The sequence below is a fragment of the Amyelois transitella genome, chromosome 26 (assembly GCF_032362555.1).
Source record: "Amyelois transitella isolate CPQ chromosome 26, ilAmyTran1.1, whole genome shotgun sequence".
NCBI classification, from domain to species: Eukaryota; Metazoa; Arthropoda; class Insecta; order Lepidoptera; family Pyralidae; genus Amyelois; species Amyelois transitella.
The window spans coordinates 1,739,545-1,759,246 of NC_083529.1; the positions used below are offsets into that span (position 1 = coordinate 1,739,545).

Here is a 19,702-nt window from a genome sequence, read left to right on the forward strand (position 1 = left end):
TCAACATAATAGCCGACATAAACCTGCCCGCCGTTTCATATTATTTTGCGATGCCCAACAGGGTACATATTGTACCTATTTATAAGCATTAACTTTAATTCAACTTATATACTTTATTCTGAAAAAATAAATTGATGTAACTAAAAATTTAATAATGAAACGAAATCTGCATTAAAACCGCGAAAATGTAATCCCTGAGTCGGGAAATTGAATGAACCTCTTTGAAATGGCGGCGACTTCAAACTTCCATTTATATTAATGTGAGCTACCTCGGCTTTGTCAAATCCTACTTTAATTTGTTTCCACGGAACATTGTCTCGTTTTGTGCTTTTAATTGTTTATTATTCATTCATTCATAAAATCACGTCTATATCCCTTCCGGGGTAGATGGAGCCAGCAGTCTTAAAAGACTGATTAGGCTTTGCTGTTACTCTTAATGAAAAAATTGAAATTCAAATAGTGAGAGATTGCCAGCCCATACTATGAGCTGGCAATCTCTCACTATTTGAATACTCTCTCTTTGAATACTCGACTTTTAGGCTATGGGCCCCATAGCCTAAAAGTAGAGTCCCATTTCATAAGCCAAACAGCTGAAAGTGACCTTTCAGTCTTTAAGAGACTATTGACGCTGTGTTCGTAAAAGTTTCAAAACATCATTGTTTTTTTTCTTTTCCAAAATTTGTTTTTTTCGTCTATAACAACTAAATTCAAGACTAAAATACATACGCATATATATTTTATCACGTCTTTATTCCTTACGGGGTAGACAGAGCCAACAGTCTTGAAAAGATTAGAAGGCCACGTTCAGATGTAGACCTTAATGATTGAATTGAGATTCATATAGTGACAGATTGCAAGCCCATCGCCTAAAAGAAAATCTAAGTGTGTTAGCCTATCCCTTAGTCGCCTTTTACGATATATGGATATCGAATGCCATGGGGCAAAGAGATTTAGTGGTCCTATTCTAAAGTGACGGAAACCACACGGCATATTGTACTTAAATTTATACTTTATTTCATATCGTAAAAGCAGTAGGCATTTAGGTAAAAGTCGACATTACTCGTAGGTATTCATAGGTCGGCTCGGAGGGCGACCGGAAGCTACGTTTGGGCGGGCGGAGCTTAGGGAAGTGGTATGTAGTCATATCGATAATCATATTTGTTCATATCGATAATAGTGTGTTTTGTTTGGTAAGTTAAAATGGCATTTATATTAATTGATGATAAATCAATCTCCATCTCTTTCCCACGGATGTCGTAAAAGGCGACTAAGGGATAGGCTAATAAACTTGGGATTCCTCTTTTAGGCGATGGGCTAGCAACCTGTCACTATTTGAATCTCAATTCTATCACTAAGCCAAACAGCTGAGCGTGGCCTATCAGTCTTTTCAAGACTGGTGGCTCTGTCTACCCCGCTAGGGATATAGACGTGATCATATGTATGTATGTATGTATTAATTAATCTTAATTTTAGCCATGAGGTTTCTGGCAAAATAGAATAGATACAAAAAAAATAAACAAAATTTTATTGAATAAACCTATTTCATACTTGATTGTAGGCTTAAATTTAGGTTGTGGTGGTAAAACAATGGCCGCGCTGTGTATGAACCAATTGGACATTCAATTTTGAACAATAAGCATAAATGAAATCATTTAAGTTATTTATGTCCTTTTGGTGAGCAAAACCATGACCTCTTCCTCTTTAAATTATTTTACTTATAAATCCTTTTTTCTTTATTTTAATTTAAATTACTATTCAGGGACTTGTCCTATTGAATTATCATTAAATAGTAGGTAATTTAATTAAACATACATATAATCACGTCTTCATCATGATTGGTCATTCTGCTACCTCGCAGAATGAACAATCTAGAAAACACTGGAAGGCCGCCTTCAGTATTGAGATTTAAATAAACGTAACAAAATATAAAAGTGTAAAAGTATAAATACACGTAACAAATATAAAAGTGTAAAAGTATATTTTGACTTCCCCTTTTATTATGAAATAAGTATCGATAACCCAAACGTCAAATGGGCAAAGTAAAAAAAATATCGATAACGAAAACATTCCCCATCACTAAACTAAGCGCGCGTTTACGCTTGCGCGCGTATGTATCGAGCGAAACGGTAACCGTATGTACTTTGTTATGTACTGTGTACTACGATTCGGAATTACAAAGAAAGTGCGGAGCTTTAAGTTCGCTGAGTATAAAGTTTTCTTTGTTCTAACAAGTATAAGTGCAGAATACAGAGTTGTATTGTTCTTTAAGTATAACTTCTAAATAAGAGGTTATCGATTTCATACTTTACGATCTATTGTATGGGATTTTTAAAATTATACGTCTTTGAGCATTTTTATCTTATGATTTTTTTTTATTAAACCAAGTTCATTCCAGATTTTAAGATAACAAAGCGAGGACACCTTGAGTACATTCACGTAAAAATTAATGAAAATTGTTTAGGTATAAGTCTCCTATTAACTCTGCAGACACTCCGTATAATATACTTTTATAATCCCGCATAACAACTTTGCCATTTCTAAATAAGGAAAAATTCTTAAAAAATAATTCATTAATAAATTCTTTAAAAAAAGACAAGCCTCGCTTCACTCTTAAATAAAATCATTTTCTTGAATATGAGGCACAAAAAGTCTATTTTATTCTTTTTCCGAAATTAACAAAGTCATTTTTTTCACACAGCTATTGAGTTTATTCGTTACAAAAAAAAATACTAATCTTTTCTCTGTAAAATATTTAACAGGATTGCGTCGTGACTATACAATTTAGTTGTAGTAGGAGGTAGCTTATTTCGCGTAGTAATACGCTACTTTCCATGGGACGATAAACTTTAAAACGCTACCGTAGACTTTACGGTTTGCCTGTTACTACCAATTGTAGAATATTTACCTAGAACTACATTTCTAGCCGCAGCTGAGGTAGCAACAGTAAACGCAGCGTGAGTTATACGTTTGTGGAACATATTAACGCTTTCACGAGACAAGCGGGTGATGTACGGCACAAGCGGAAGCGGGTGGGGTTTTTCGAAGATTGATACATACATACATACATACATATGGTCACGTCTATATCCCTTGCGGGGTAGACAAAGCCAACATTCTTGAAAAGACTTAATGGCCACGTTCAGCTTTTTGGCTTAATGATAGAATTGAGATTGAAATAGAAAAGATTGATGATGGTCTCTTAAGGGTTTTGAATTGCAATAATAGTAGAAGTTTCGAGCTAGAAAGAGAGAGAGAGATAGAGAGAGAGCAAATAAGACACTTAGCACAGTTTGTGTAAGCTCCACAGAGCTCGGACGGATTCATAAATAATTTAAGAGTTGTGGCGTTGAAGTTAGCGTTTAACGACTGAATAAGATTAAATTAAGAACTCTAAATGGGACAAGACATAATTTTATAATAGGATTTATTGAATGAATAGTAAGATAATAAATCGTGCCACGATGTCAATACGTGGAAAATTGAGATAAATTATTTTTGTATTTAAAAAATTAGGAGATATCAGATGTTTACTAGGTCACATTCCAGATGACTTTTTTATCAGTGTCTTTAAAACTTTTACCAGTCCTATTCTCTAACATACATACATATGGTCACGTCTATACTTGCTTGCGGGGTAGACAGAGCCAACAGTCTTGAAAAGACTGAATGACCACGTTCAGCTATTTAGCTTAATGATAGAATTGAGATCCAAATAGTGACACCCAACGCCTAAAAAGGAATCCCAAGTTTGTAAGCCTATCTCTAAAATATTGATTATAGACGAATACCGAATATCGGGAACATCGCATTTCACGCTTAAAATTTAAAACAAAAATCTGTTACAAACATACAAATATAAAATCATTCACTTTAAAAAAAAAACATACTTTTTTTAAATCATTCAAACCCGTTCCCTCCTCTACCTTAGACCACAACCTAACAATCAGTGCACGCTCTTCCCCCGACACGACGAGCAAACACGCGGGGCACCGCTAACTCGCTACACACGACCGTGACGATATAGCACGCTGTAAACTGATTGGCCCCAAACTGTACTTTTGTGAAACTATTCTGAAAGTTGCAGTCTGAATTCCTATCAAATCAAATCAAAAATTTCTTTATTTTCTCTACAATCTTATAGTTAGTGTATAAACAAACAAATCACAGGTAAGGAATATAAAAAAAAGATTGTGAGAGACTGGTGTCTGAACTAAGCAGAGCCTTGAGATACAGCCATACAACACATACAATACATACATACATAAAATCACGCCTCTTTCCCGGAGATAGGCAGAGACTTTCCACTTGCCACGATCTCTGCATACTTCCTTCTATCTATATATGTATACACGTCTATATCCCTTGCGGAGTAGACAGAACAAACAGTCTTGAAAAGCCTAATTGGCCACGCCTAGCTGGCTTAATGGTAGAATTGAGATTCAAATAATGACGGTGGATGATTTTAAAAATGTATTGAAAAAGGAAAACTTTGTTTTTGCCTTTCCTAAAACAAAATCAGCCAACTGTATAAGCAGCAGTTTTAGAATGTGACTACTCCATATCATTCCAATAGATGTCGTAAAAGGCCACTAAGGGATAGGCTTATATACTTGGGATTCTGTTTTTAGAGATGGGCTAGCAACTTGTCACTATTTGAATTTAAATTCCATCAAGCCATTCACCTAAACGTGGCTTCTCAGTCTTTAAATGACTGTGTTAGCTCTGTCTGCCCCTCAAGGGATGTAGCCGTGGTAATATGTATATAAGAGTTTATAGAATAACATTTTTATATATATAAAATAAAAATAAGGAGAAATATAAGAAATAAGAATGTCTTCCAGAATCCATCATTCCCCCATCCCGTCCACTCATTCCCCAGACGCACGGAATCAATAACCCGGGCGCCGGGAGTGATGATCCGCGATCTCCCGGTGATCCCGATCATCAGTCAAACCGGGACGCAGCCGGGTGGGAAACGGTTAAGGATTTTAAAGATATATTGAAGAAACATTATAAATATTTTTATATAATAATAAAAAAAAGGAGAAATATAAGAAATAAGAATGTCTCCCAGAATCCATCATTCCCCTATCCCGTCCACTCATTCCCCAGACGCACGGAATCAATAACCCGGGCGCCGGGAGTGATGATCCGCGATCTCCCGGTGATCCCGATCATCAGTCAAACCGGGACGCAGCCGGGTGGAAAACGGTTAAGGATTTTAAAGATATATTGAAGAAACATTATAAATATTTTTATATAATAATAAAAAAAAGGAGAAATATAAGAAATAGGAATGTCTCCCAGAATCCATCATTCCCCCGTCCCGTCCACTCATTCCCCAGACGCACGGAATCAATAACCCGGGCGCCGGGAGTGATGATCCGCGATCTCCCGGTGATCCCGATCATCAGTCAAACCGGGACGCAGCCGGGTGGGAAACGGTTAAGGATTTTAAAGATATATTGAAGAAACATTATAAATATTTTTATATAATAATAAAAAAAAGGAGAAATATAAGAAATAGGAATGTCTCCCAGAATCCATCATTCCCCCGTCCCGTCCACTCATTCCCCAGACGCACGGAATCAATAACCCGGGCGCCGGGAGTGATGATCCGCGATCTCCCGGTGATCCCGATCATCAGTCAAACCGGGACGCAGCCGGGTGGGAAACGGTTAAGGATTTCAAAGATATATTGAAGAAACTAGAGAACGTTCGCGGTGTCAACTGCGTTTATAGAAAAATGTCGTTAATACCTATTTGGCTAATAGCAGATTGAGTTAGCCTCGAAGTTCGAGACTTGTGTTACGAGATACTAACTCAACGATACTATATTTTGTAATAAATACTTATATAGATAAACATCCAAGACCCAGGCCAATCAGAAAAAGTTCTTTTCTCATCATGCCCTGGCCGGGATTCGAACCCGAAATTTCGGTGTCGCAGACAAGCGTTTTACCGCCACAGAGACCGTCGCATATGGTTTCCGGCACCAATAGAAAAATAAAAACTACCACTTCATCTCTTTCCCATGGATGTCGTAAAAGGCAACTAAGGGATGGGCTTATAAACGTTATTGTATGTGTGTATGTATGTTGATACCCGTGGGAATTTCGTGAATTCCTCTCTTATTGCCTTCCTAGACCACATAAAACACCTACAAGCCTATTTTCGATCTAGACCACCGGTTTGGACTGTGCGTAGTCTATTTGTCAGTTATCAACGGTAGAATTTTACACAGATAAATAATGGCAGCGATCGGCAGAAAACATTAGTCATTCTTTAAAAATTCGCTATAGCTATAAGTTTAGACATTTTTTAAAATTCGCTGTAGCTATAAGTCGATTTTTTTACAAGGTTATGTACGAATAACGTTGTAGTGGATCGCAAGTGAAAAGATTTAGGTTCTGCCTATCCTCCGGGAAAATAGGCGTGATTTTTTGTATGTGAATTTGTATGTTTGTTACGGTGGAATCTTGCAAATCAATTTGAAGCAGAAATTCAATCGATTAAGATGACAAAAATATGACCTTTATCACATTTGCGTGTTCCAAGTTGCACCCTATGCTTCTACTTCCTTATTTAGTCGAAGGTTCTATAGGCTTAAAGCAACTTAACATACATATTATAATCACGTATCCTTTACGGAGTAGAACGCGCCAACAGTCTCAAAAATAATGAAAGTCCATGTTTTAAATGTGGCATTGTTGAATGGAATTAAAATTCAAATAATGTCGGGCATGTGCTAGGCCTTAAGTTTTCTTTTTTGCAACGCGATGTAAAAAAGGACGTCCTAGCAAAGGGTCAAAGAGTACCCGAAACCGCCGAGCTTGCATGAAGAGAGTTATGAATGTGGATGAAGCGAAGGAAGTATGCAGTGATCTCTGCCTACCCCCCCGGGAAAAAGGCGTGATTTTATGTATGTATGTAAAAAAGAAATAGATGAACGCATACGATCATCTCATCTCATGAAAATCCTAAGGAAAACTCGGTGGATGTAAACAGAAGCTTGACAAACGATAAATAATGGAGCTTGCCTTTGACAGGTACCAAATGAGTGTGCCCATCCCTTGTTCGACCGTCTCTTTCGCACGTGCGTATTGTTTAATACGTTGTCACTTTCACACGGTGTAGGGGATTTTATTCGGTTTTAAATGCTTTTATTACGGAAGCGGGTTGTCTATATCACCTACTTCATTATTTGTGATTAGTTTTTAATTATAGATCTTAAAAGTTGTTTGTTGGCAGTAATTTTTTGACATTGGAAATTTTAATGACGTCTTAAACTACTGTATAATGACAAGTATATACATATATATATATATAATAATATTCGTAATATAATAAGATAAAGTAAGAAAGTGATATACGGTTCCTCATATAATGCCTCTTTTTGCTTGCCTTGAAAAAACCTAAAGTCGAACATATTCTCTTTTCTTAATTTCACGGAAGCCAAGATCGACGTTGTAGTGGGCCCATAAATTGATGACAATATTAAAACTACAATTAAAAATAGAATGACAAACGGAAACGTCAAACCCACATCTTCTATACTAATATTATAAAGCTGAAGAGTTTGTTTGTTTGTTTGAACGCGCTAATCTCAGGAACTACTGGTTCGAATTGAAAAATTCTTTTTGTGTTGAATAGACCATTTATCGAGAAAGGCTTTAGGCTATATAACATCACGCTGGAACTATTAGGAGCGAAGAAATAATGGAATATGTGAAAAAAAAACGGAGAAAATTATTTATCCTTGAGGGCTTCAATGATGCCCTTAACACCCACGCGGACAAAGTCGCGGGCACAGCTAGTACTTATATAAAGATAAATTACAGTTTCTGTTACCGCCGCACCATACAATCAATATGGCGGCGGGGTTCGTGAAAAATGATCCACGATTGCAGTGAAATCCTCCAGATTTGCGGATTTCCCGAAGGTTGATTAATAGATCAGGATAGGCATTGGTAATAGAAATGGGTGAGGGACGATCGGTTTGAAATTTAAACGTCTGGTATTAAAGTTAATATAGGGTTTTGGTATTAATATTAATAATTAGGGTTACTATGAGATTTAACATACATATGTTACCTACGTACATATACAAATAGCTGAACGTGGCCATTCAGTCTTTTCAAAACTGTTGGCTCTGTCTACCCCGCAAGGGACATAGACGTGACCATATGTATGTATGTATGTACATATACATATAATCACGTCTTTATCCCTTGCAAAATACACAGAGCCAACAGTCTTGAAAAGACTGATAGGCCACGTTCAGCTGTTTAGCTTAATGATAGAATAGAGATTCAAATAGTGGCAACCTGGAATATAATTTTGTAGGTGGCCTTCCTGCCTTAAGGCACATTTGGACCAAACTGAGATTTATGTATGTACGGGTAGTGCGATAACAGTTAATTAAATACTCGTAATACTCGTACTACTTAAATACTCGTAATCTTGCTCTGCGCCAACGCCAATCTCCTGTTTGGTTTATTTCCACCCAAAGGTTGACTGAAAGAGATTGCTTTAGCGATAAGTCCGCCTTTGAACCATTTATATCTGCTTTGTGCTGTTTTGTATGTTTTACTCTTATGGTGCAATAAAGAGTTTTATCTACATACATACATACATATGGTCACGTCAACATCCCTTGCGGGGTAGACGAAGCCAACAGTCTTGAAAAGACTGAATGGCCACGTTCAGCTATTTGGCTTAATGATATAATTGAGATTCAAATAGTGACAGGTTACTAACCCATCGCCTAAAAAGAATCCCAAGTTTGTGAGCCTATCCCTTAGTCGCCTTTTACGATATTCATGGGAAAGAGATGGAGTGGTCCGATTCTTTTTTTTTGTATTGGTGCCGGCAACCACACGGCATCACACGACAGTTTTATCTATCTATCTATTAATATTAATAATGTATATTAACTTTCATCATTCCTTCCAGGTGTGGTTCCAAAACCGGAGAGCGAAGTGGAAGAAACGCAAGAAGAGTACCAACGTCTTCCGTTCACCTGGGTCGCTGTTACCCTCCCATGGATTACCCCCGTTCGGAGCTGGAGACGTGTGTAGTCCTGGCGTGTTCGCTGATAGACCCTGGTCTATGCCCGCAGGTAATTAAGATCATTTTAAAGACATTAAGAGTATATGATCGTTTTAAAGACATTAAGAGTATGTAGCGGGAGCGATGATTCGGCTCGACCGCCATTAAATGGAAGATCTTCCGCCAGGCTAGGTGTTATGCCTGGGGAACCGCGGCTCCGACGATGTTGTGTCGGAGGTTGTATATACATATAGCTCCAATCCGTGAAAATCTTTGAAATCGCGTCTTAGATTCTTCGCTGCTATTGGTTGAGCGCGTCAATTTCTTCGCGATGATTGACAGTTGTTGTGTGATTTGATGTTGTGACGAGTAGCGTAGAGATGTCGCCACAAGTATGTTCCCGGCACCAATAGGAAAAAGAATAGGACCACTCCATCTCTTTCCCATGGATGTCGTAAAAGGTGACTAAGGGATTCTTCTTTAAGGCGACAGGCTAGCAACCTGTCACTATTGGAATCTCAATTCTATCTTTAAGCCAAGCAGCTGAACGCTGAACTTGGCCTATTAGTCTTTTTAAGACTGTCGGCTTTGTGTACCCCGCAAGGGATATAGACGAACGTGGCCTATCAGTCTTTTCAATACTGTTGGCTCTGTCTACACTGCAAGGGATTTAGACATGATTATACGTATGTATGTGTCAACATTGTATTACTCATTAGAGTAAGTTACGAAGAGTACCAACATCTTTCGGTCCCCTGGGTCGCTGTTACCCTCCCATGGTTTACCCCCGTTCGGAGCTGGAGACGTGTGTAGCCCTGGCGTGTTCGCTGATAGACCCTGGTCTATGCCTGCAGATAATTAAGATCTATTTAAAGACATTACGAGTATGCGTCAACATTGTTTGATATTGAGTAAATTTAGAAGAGTACCAATGTCTTTTGGTCTCTTGGGTCGCTGTTAACCGCATGGGTTACCTCCGTTCAGATTTGGCAACGCGTGTAGGCCCTAAAGTGTTTACATACATACATACGACGGCCTCTGTGGCGCAGCGGTAGCGCGCTTGTCTGTGACACCAGGGGTCCCGGGTTCGAATCCCGGCCAGGGCATGATGAGAAACGAACTTTCTCCGATTGGCCTGGGTCTTGGATGTTTATCTATATAAGTATTTATTATAAAATATAGTATCGTTGAGTTAGTATCTCGTAACACAAGTCTCGAACTTACTTCGAGGCTAACTCAATCAGTGTAATTTGTCCCGTATATATTTATTTATTATATTTATTATTTAAAAAAAAAAAAAAAAAAAAAAAAAAAAAAAAAAAAAAAAAAAAAAATATGGTCACGTCTATATCCCTTGCAGGGTAGACAGAGCCAACAGTCTTGTAAAGACTGATAGGCCACGTTCATCTGTTTGGCTTTAAGATAGAATTGTGATTCAAATAGTGACAGGTTGCTAGCCCATCGCCTAAAAAAAGAATCCCAAGTTCGTAAGCCTATCCCTTAGTCGAGTATTACGACATTCATGGGAAAGAGATGGAGTGGTCCTATTCTTTTTTGTAATGGTGCCGGGAACCACACGGCAAACCACACGAAAATTCTATTTTAAAGCCAAATAGCTGAACGTGGCCTGTCAGTCTTTTCAAGACTGTTAGCTCTGTCTACCCCGCAAGGGATATAGACGTGATTATACGTATGTATGTCACAAAGCGACTACTATCGCGAACGGACTTATCGTGTGTAATATTTGCACACTGCCAAGGTGATAAGAAATCCTGATGAAATGTGAATGTGTGAAATATTCGAGCGATTGTTATTGAAATTATGTTGCAAGAATCCAATATTGCATATCAGCTTACAGTTTGTAAGTTTCTTACCTACCTGGTAAGAAAAAATATCACTTAACTATCTTAAATTTCCAAGGTTAACATAGGATTCAGTCATCAAAGGAAATGAAAAAAAAATTTACTGCGGTCTTCTTATGTAATAATAAAATTTGATGACAGGACATATAGTACGTGCCATTTTTTTAAGTAAAGTTAAGCGCTGCCTCTTTGATTCTGGATTTTCCTTTATATTTTAATAGGCTGGAAGAAATCCCTATTGGGATAAGTCCGCCATTGTACATATTATTCTAAATCCAGTGCCTGATTTCTATTTTTTGTTTCATTTTTTTATATGCAATAAAGAGTTAACAAACAAACAAACAATCCTACCCTTTCGGAAATTTATGTACATGTAAACAAAATTTGTTTGATTGGCCTGGGTCTTGGATGTTTATCTATATAAGTATTTATTATAAAATATAGTATCGTTGTGTTAGTCTTTCGTAACACAAGTCTCGCACTTACTTCGAGGCTAACCCAATCTGTGTAATTTGTCCCGTATATATTTATTTTTTAAAGAAGATGTAGTTACAGGAATAGAAAAAGGTATGTTAAGATGGTTCGGTCATGTGGAGAGGATGAATGAAAGCAGGTTGACTAAGCAGATATACATGGAGAGTGTGGAGGGAAAGGTCGGAGTAGGAAGACGAACGAGACGACGTCGACGAGACGAGACGATGAAGAGAGTTATGAAAATGGATGAAGCGAAGGAAGTATGCAGAGATCGTGGCAAGTGGAAAGAGGTTGTCTCTGCCTACCCCTCCGGGAAAGAGGTGTGATTTTATGTATGTTATTTATTTCAACACAATGTTCTCGTTTTGCCGTGTGGTTCCCGGCACCAATAGAAAATAGAATAGGACCACTACATCTCTTTCCCATGGATGTCGTAAAAGGCGACTAAAGGGTAGGCTTATAAACTTGGGATTCTTCTTTTAGGCGATGGGCTAGCAACCTGTCACTATTTGAATCTCAATTCTATCTTAAAGCCAAACAGCTGAACGTGGCCTATCAGTCTTTACAAGACTGTTGGCTCTGTCTACCCTGCAAGGGATATAGACGTGATAATATAAATGTATATGTATGTTCTCGTTTTCAGGACTGGGTCAGCTATCTCAAGGGGGCGTATCTATGGGTGGGTTCGGGGCGAGCACCCTGCCCCAGCTGGCGGCCGATCTGAACCCCTCACTCCCCATCAGCTCTGTGGCCTCTGGTCAGCCTTACCAGTCGCATTACCCCCTCAACTCTTTGGGTAAGTCTTCATCATCATACTTATACCTTTTGGATGGTACTTCGGTAAACCTTTATCTAAGTTCATAGTTATCGAAATTTATATTAAAAGAAATAGATCCGTATTTTGTTATACTACCACGGCTAAGTTCGGCCATAAATCAATGAGGAGAAATATGTATTTTACGTCTTGAAAATTTGAGTGCGTTAGTCTTCAATCTAGCTGGTGATAAGCAAGATATGGTCTAAGTGGTAACACACACTGTTCCCTCTTGCAATAACTCAAGTCATAGAAACAGTGTAATGCTGTGTGGTTCCCGGCGCCAATAGAAATAAGAATAGGATCACTCCATCTTTTTCCCTTGGATGCCGTAAAAGGCGACTAAGGGATAGGCTTACAAGCTTGGGATTCTTCTTTTAGGCGATGGGCTAGCAACCTGTCAGTGTTTGAATCTCAATTCTATCATTAAGCTAGACAGCGGAACGTGACACATTAACCTTTTCAAAATTGTTGTCCCTGTCTACCTCGCAAAGGATATAGACGTGACTATATGTACGTAATAAAAACTGAAAATCAGCGTATTGCTCTATAGCAATAAATTCGTTGAGTTGTGACCTTTTAGTATTGCTGCAACTCACACCCTTATTAATTTGTATTCCATATGAAATTGTAAATTGTGTGTAGCAAATCAAATAAATTAATTATATATTGAATAGATTAATAATTACACTTTTATTCCTGACAATTTGAACAGAAACAAATCCCGGACAAATGTTATAATTATGCTTCTGATATTTTATCGTTACACAAATTGTAGGTGTACTATAGTGAGATTTCTCAGTCGCCGGCGACAGCATCCCGCCTAAGTTTAATGCAGTTCTAACTGCATTTGGTCGTGAAAATGAAGTGTGGAAGGGTTCTAAACAGACGCCACAGTTGGCGTAAAGTTTGTTTTGTACGAATTAATCCCTGTAACGCTCGTGTAGAACTTTCCTTATAACTTTTATAGGGCATTTCATTGAGTATCGAGCGAATATAATATTGCCTCGAATCGAATTTTAGTACTTTTTTTTTTTCAAATCAGTTCTCGACAGTTGATGTAGATGTTCTGTTTAAATAATCTTACAGCGAGCTGAAGCCTTGATTATTACTGAATACTAATAAGGATGCACGGTGCTTGGACAGGGTCTGAAACACAGTTCTGAAATTACCTTGTTATATAAATTCTTGTATACATACATATAATCACATCTATATCCCTTACGGTGTAGTCAGAGCCAACAGCCTTGAGAATATTGATAGGTCACGTTTAGCTGTTTGGTGTAGGTAATGATAGAATTGAGATTCAAATAGTAACAGGTTGCTACCTTTTAGCTTTTAGCGTTAAAAAAAGAATCCCAAATTTATGAGCTCAGCCCTTAGTCGCCTTTTACGACATCCACGGTAAGGAAATAGAGTTCTATGCATTTATATACCTACCATTGTATTATTAAATATAACTGTCTAAGATATCCACGGTAAAGAAATGGAGTGGTAATATCCTTTTATATACCACTAGCGACCCGCCCCGGCTTCGCACGGGTGCAAAATTATAAATGTTATTATACATAAAAACCTTCCTCTTGAATCACTCCACCTGTCACAAAAAACCGCATCAAAATCCGTTGCGTCATTTTAAAGATTTAAGCATACAGACAAAGAGACTAAAACAGCGACTTTGTTTTGTACCATGTAGTGATTCAAATAATAAATATAACTGTATATTTCCAGGAGATACGATGATGTCGTACTGCAACAACATCAGCGGCGGTCAGCAGTCAGGACCGCTGGAGGGGTCGCCGACACCCCCCCACATGGCCCACTGCGCCAACAACAATGGCTCTCCTAACGCTTCCGGTAATTTATATATTTGTAGATATATATATATATAGTGCCGTGTAGTTCCCGGCACCAATACAAAAAAGAATAGAAACAACTACATTTCTTTCCCATGGATGTAGTAAAAGGCGATTAAGGGATAGGATCACAAACTTGGGATTCTTTTTTAGGCGATAGGCTAGCAACCTGTCACTATTCGAATCTCAATTCTATCATTAAGCCAAATAGCTGAACGTAGCCATTCAGTCTTTGCCAGACTGTTGGCTCTGTCTACCCTGCAAGGGATATAGACGTGACCATATGTATGTATGTATGTACATATATACATACATATGGTCACGTCTATATAGACGATCTTTTATATAGACACGTCTACACACACGCCACACACTTACACGTCTATATAGCGATATCGCTTGCGGGGTAGACAGAGTAAATAGTCTTGAAAAGACTGATAGGCCACGTTCAGCTATTTGGCTTTAAGATAGAATTGTGATTCAAATAGTGACAGGTTGCTAGGCCTTGGTTTTGAATGTTTATCTATATAAGTATTTATTATAAAATATAGTATCGTTGAGTTATTATCTCGTAACACAAGTCTCGAACTCACTTCGAGGCTAACTCAACCAGTGTAATTTGAAAAAGAGAAAAAAGAGAGTCGTAGCCAATGATATGACAAACACAGAACTGATTAAATTATCCCGAATTAAAAAAAAAGAGAGCCGTAACCAATGATATGTTAGTCCCGTATAAAAAAAAAAAAAACAAAAAGAAAAAGAGAGAGCCGTAATGATCAATGACAGGACGAGAACAGAACTGATATTACAATGGTGTGAGGTTCCCGGCACCAATACAAAAAAGAATAGGTCCACTCCATCTCTTTTCCATATCGTAAAAGGCGACTAAGGGATAGGCTTATAAACTTGGGATTCTTCTTTTAGGCGATGGGCTAGCAACCCGTCACTATTTGAATCTCAATTCTATCATTAAGCCAAACAGCTGAACGTGGCCTATCAGTCTTTTCAAGACCGTTGGCTCTGTCTACCCCGTAAGGGATAAAGACGTGATCATATGTATGTATGTATGTATATTACAATGTTCTGCAGGCAACGGCGGCGAGCCGGCGGAGGAGGAGGTGTGGCGCGGGCACAGCATCGCGGCGCTGCGCCGGCGCGCGTCCGAGCTGTCGGCCGCCATCCCGCCCTACCTGCAGCTCAACTACGACGCGCACAGCCCCGTCTACTGACCGCCCGCGCCGGCGCACGCGCAGGGCCGACATTACTTGCAATATTCCGATTCGACTTGACGTTAAACTCGCAGGTAACGTTTGTAATGATATGTCTTTGAGACCGTACCAACTTGCAGCTGAATTGTGACTCTCAGTTTATGCAGTGATAGAAAAGAAATTGTACGCAATTTTCTAATACAACTTGATAGTTAAATCAACATATTCGAAGATACGATCGTCATTCCGTTTACGTGCAGCTAAATTGTAATGGATATACGGTCTATTCTTAGTGAAGCGACATGGCAGAAACTAAACGCAATATTTCGATACCATTTTATGCATAAATCACCTTTTTCAAAGATTTAAAATTTTTGTATCATCAAAAAGTGATTATAATTCATCAACAAGATTTGTCTTTCATTAATATAAATTCATTATTGCGATTGAAACACCTTCGTGAGTGTAAAATTATTCAAAATAACGTAGTCTCATCAACTCAGCTTGAATAAAATTAATTTTTCATGTATACGAACTTCTTATATACGAATAAGTTAAACCAAAGTCTGATTTTCAAAATTCTATGCATTTTTAATGTGACCATGAAATATATATTTTCCAGGATATCAAAAAAAAATTTACTGTATTCTGAAAATACATGTATACGCATTCGTACAATAATAAATTTAATAATTATAAATAACTCGTAAGCTATTTATTTCTTAAGCGATAAATAATGGTATTAAGTAGTTTTTAATTAGGCATAATACATTGGTGTATCTACAAAAAATATTGTGGTAATCCAAAACATAGCCAGTAGGTATGTTTTAATACATTCCAAATTCAAAATGTAGTATAATTAATTGTTATAGAATAAAATAGTCTGGCTTCTTCGCATTCAAAATTATTTTAGATGTATTCGTCGTAAATTTTGTATGTTTTTTTAAAATTGATTTTAATGTGAAGAAGCCTGTGGAACCTCTACCCTGCATTTAAGAAATAGACACTAATCAATAAAGCCAAATAATGAGAGAGTAAATGTGATATCAGATGAAAGGTCTCTCTCGTGACATTTTTTTATTATTTTATCCGTTGACATAAAGGCATTTTTATATCAATAATTTGTTAAGATAATAATAAGCTTTTTTAACATGAAAATTCAAAGAAAAAGATTGATTAGATTGTCAAAAATGAAATTAATACTGTTATTTGAATACTAAAATAATGTCTTTCAATCACGAACTGTAGCTGTTTTGAAGGGTGTTCCAATCCAAAGTATATTTTGTGTGTGTAAATGTATAGTTAGGTAATAAATATCATAAGAACATAAGTATTTTTATTAATTTGGGAAACTGAATACCACTCTATTATTTTACTTTACGTTTTTAATTAAAAAGTGGTTCACAGTTCCTATTTGCTTTATTTTATCCCGAAATATTATGTGTAATAATTATATCTTTATTTGTATTGTGTTTGCAATGTTTCCGTCCGTTATCATCCTTTGAATTTTAGTTTCTGGTATTAACAAAATTAAAAAAAAAAAACAAAAAATTCTTTATTATTTTATCTAATATTTATTGAAAAAAAAAATGTTTTTTTTTGCTTGGTTAAAAATAGTAACCAAAACAATATCTATATAACTGTTATACAATAATCAGTTAATTTATTGAACCAATTACGTTCCATTTTTTGGTAAGTGATGGACTGAGTGAAGATTTCTAGCGTATGAAAAATAAATTAAGTGAATAATTCTCGCTCGCCCTTATATGTATTGTATAGCCTACATTTAGTATACATTATGTTAGTTACCTAAGTATTATTATGTATACATACAATAAAATAGACAATGTTCATTTTTGGAGTTTTATTTTGTTTATTAAATCCTTTTGGGTTACAATAGAAAATAATAAAAATATTACTATGGCAGTTATTCCCGAGAAAATGATTTTTTTCATGGGTTTAGCGATACTATCTCGATGAAGTACCTGGAAATTGAAAGTGGTTATGTCAGACAAGCAGGTGGCAGTAAAAATATAGAATTCGATTACTAGAGTCTTAAGTTCTGAAGAAAATTTGCAAAATAACAAACAAGAAATCTTCAGAAGTATAATGTAAGCTACTTTTTGTTCGGGAAATTTCTTTGAGAGCAAATTCCTGAGCAAACATCTTACATGAAATAGACATTAGTTTAGTCCATTTTTTTCGAATTTAAAGGTATGTTAGAAAATATATTTAAATTGTTAACAAATATTTTATTTTTGTGCTGTTGGTGATCCTGAAAATGAACTAAAATCATTGTCACCATAATAAGTACATTTAGCTCCATCTATCACAGATTAAACTTATTGTGCAAATAAAAGCACCACCTCACTAGCAAGCGCCCCGCAGCAAGTGATAAAAAGTATAGGAGAGCCTGGTTCAAGACTTACTACCATGAACTGTACGAAATAGTTCACTGATACTCTCCTAGATGGCGCTTACACGAAATATATTTTGATTGTTAGTTACGCAGTATTGAACCAACAGGTAGGTTGAGATTTGAAATTGGTATTAGGGGACTGAGCATGTCTATAAAATCCCAAAAATCTCTGAACGATGAGTGCTCGGAGATATTTGAAAAAGGGTATTCAGTTTCTGATAGGAGTGCGTCGGAAGAAAGTTTATCATGGTTTGTATGAGAATTATATTTTATATAAATAATTGGGAAGTATCTGCCTTTTTTGTACACCGTAATATTATATCAAGGTGTTAAAATTAATGTAAAAGTTCACTGCCCTTGCCCCTTCCTGTTTATGGTCGGTTTAGTTCAGCATCTTGGTAAATCTAAAAGGCATACATATAATCACGTCTATATCCCTTGCGGGGTCGACAGAGCCATCAGTCTTAAAAAGTCACATAGGTATAGCTGTTTGGCTTAGGTAATGTTAGAATTTAGATCCAAATAGTGGCAGGTTGCTAGCCTATCGTCTAAAAGAAGAATCACAATTTTGTAAGCCTATCCCTTAGTCGCCTTTCACAACATCCATGGGAAAGAGATGGAGTAGTCCTATTCTTTTTAATTGGTGCCGGGAACCGCACGGCATCAAAGGCAGACATGACCTTGTATAATTCATGAATTTCCAGTGACGAAGATGAATTACTTGCTCGCGAGGTCATGAACAAGATGACCCCCGCTGTTTTAAATAAACTTCGACGAGTGTTTAAGAAGAATAAAGATCGGAATATATCGCACGATATCGACAGGTAAGACCGCCTTTCTATTATTCGAGATAAACAGGATCTTTACATCCATACATATGGTCACGTCTACATCCCTTGCGGGGTGGACAGAGCCAACAGTCTTGAAAAGACTGATAGGCCACGTACAGCTATTTGGCCTAACGATAGAATTGAGATTCAACTAGTGACAGGTTGCTAGCCTATCGCCTAAAAAAGAATCCCAAGTTTGTAAGCCTATCCCTTAGTCGCCTTTTACGACATCCATGGGAAAGAGATGGAGTGGTCCTATTCTTTTTTGTATTGGTGCCGGGAACCACACGGCACTTTACATGGAGGATCTTTACTTTACTCCAAAAATACTTTGAACTATATATACCGAATTGATTTTGAAAACACTTGGATTGTTACTTAAGTAGTATATAGATAGAGTGAGTTTGATTTATTTATTTACTAGAGGCCGCCCGCGACTTCGTTCGCATGGAAAGCCTATCAATGAGCTTTTTTTAACACGTGAAAGATACGATGTTTAATTTAAATAATGATAGGATTGAATAACTGAAAATTATGAGAATAGTCTAAAGTTAAAAGGATGCTAATGTATTCAAACTATTCATTTATTTTTGAATCCTACTAATATTTATAAATGCGAAAGTTTGCGAGTATGTCAGAATGTCAGTATGGATGTTTGTTACTCTTTCACACAAAAACTACTGAACCGATTACAATGAAATTTGATATTTAGGTAGCTGAAGATCCAGAATAACATATAAGCTACTTTTTATCCTAGATTTCCCGCGGGATTGATAGGGTTTCCATGCGGACGAAGTCGCGGGCGGCCTCTAGTTCTATCAAAAAAGGAAAAGAAAAAAGTGTATCTTTTACGGAAATACCATCTTGATTAAGAATAATGGTTGGTCACCAGGAAAGTAGAAGAAGTGATGCGGTTGGCGGCTGCCGAGGAAGGCATAGAGTTTCCACCACCAGCGCCTCATAAGGAAGACTCCCTGTGGCTCGAAGAGAAAGCGTTTGTCAGTGCCCTCGATGACATATTTGGTAATGACTGTCTTTATAATTACTATCTTAGTATACATACATACAAACATATGGTCACGTCTATATCCCTTACGGGGTAGACAGAGCCAACAGTCTTGAAAAGACTGAATGGCCACGTTCAGCTATTTGGCTTAATTATAGAATTGAGATTCAAATAGTGATAGG

General features: G+C 37.1%; 1 protein-coding gene across 4 annotated transcripts in view; it reads left to right on the plus strand.

Moving 5' to 3' along the window:
• LOC106138477 (homeobox protein orthopedia) overlaps window positions 1-17,118 on the plus strand; it is a 37,731-nt gene extending 20,613 nt beyond the window's left edge. For all 4 annotated transcript variants that reach the window (XM_013339630.2, XM_060951872.1, XM_013339631.2 and 1 more), the window contains 4 exons: window positions 8,956-9,121; window positions 12,031-12,183; window positions 13,933-14,058; window positions 15,147-17,118. In XM_013339630.2, coding sequence (XP_013195084.1) covers window positions 8,956-9,121; window positions 12,031-12,183; window positions 13,933-14,058; window positions 15,147-15,286 — 585 coding nt within the window. In that variant the 3' untranslated portion in view covers window positions 15,287-17,118. The remainder of the gene's footprint in view (window positions 1-8,955; window positions 9,122-12,030; window positions 12,184-13,932; window positions 14,059-15,146) is intronic.
• The last annotated feature ends 2,584 nt before the right edge of the window (window positions 17,119-19,702 follow it).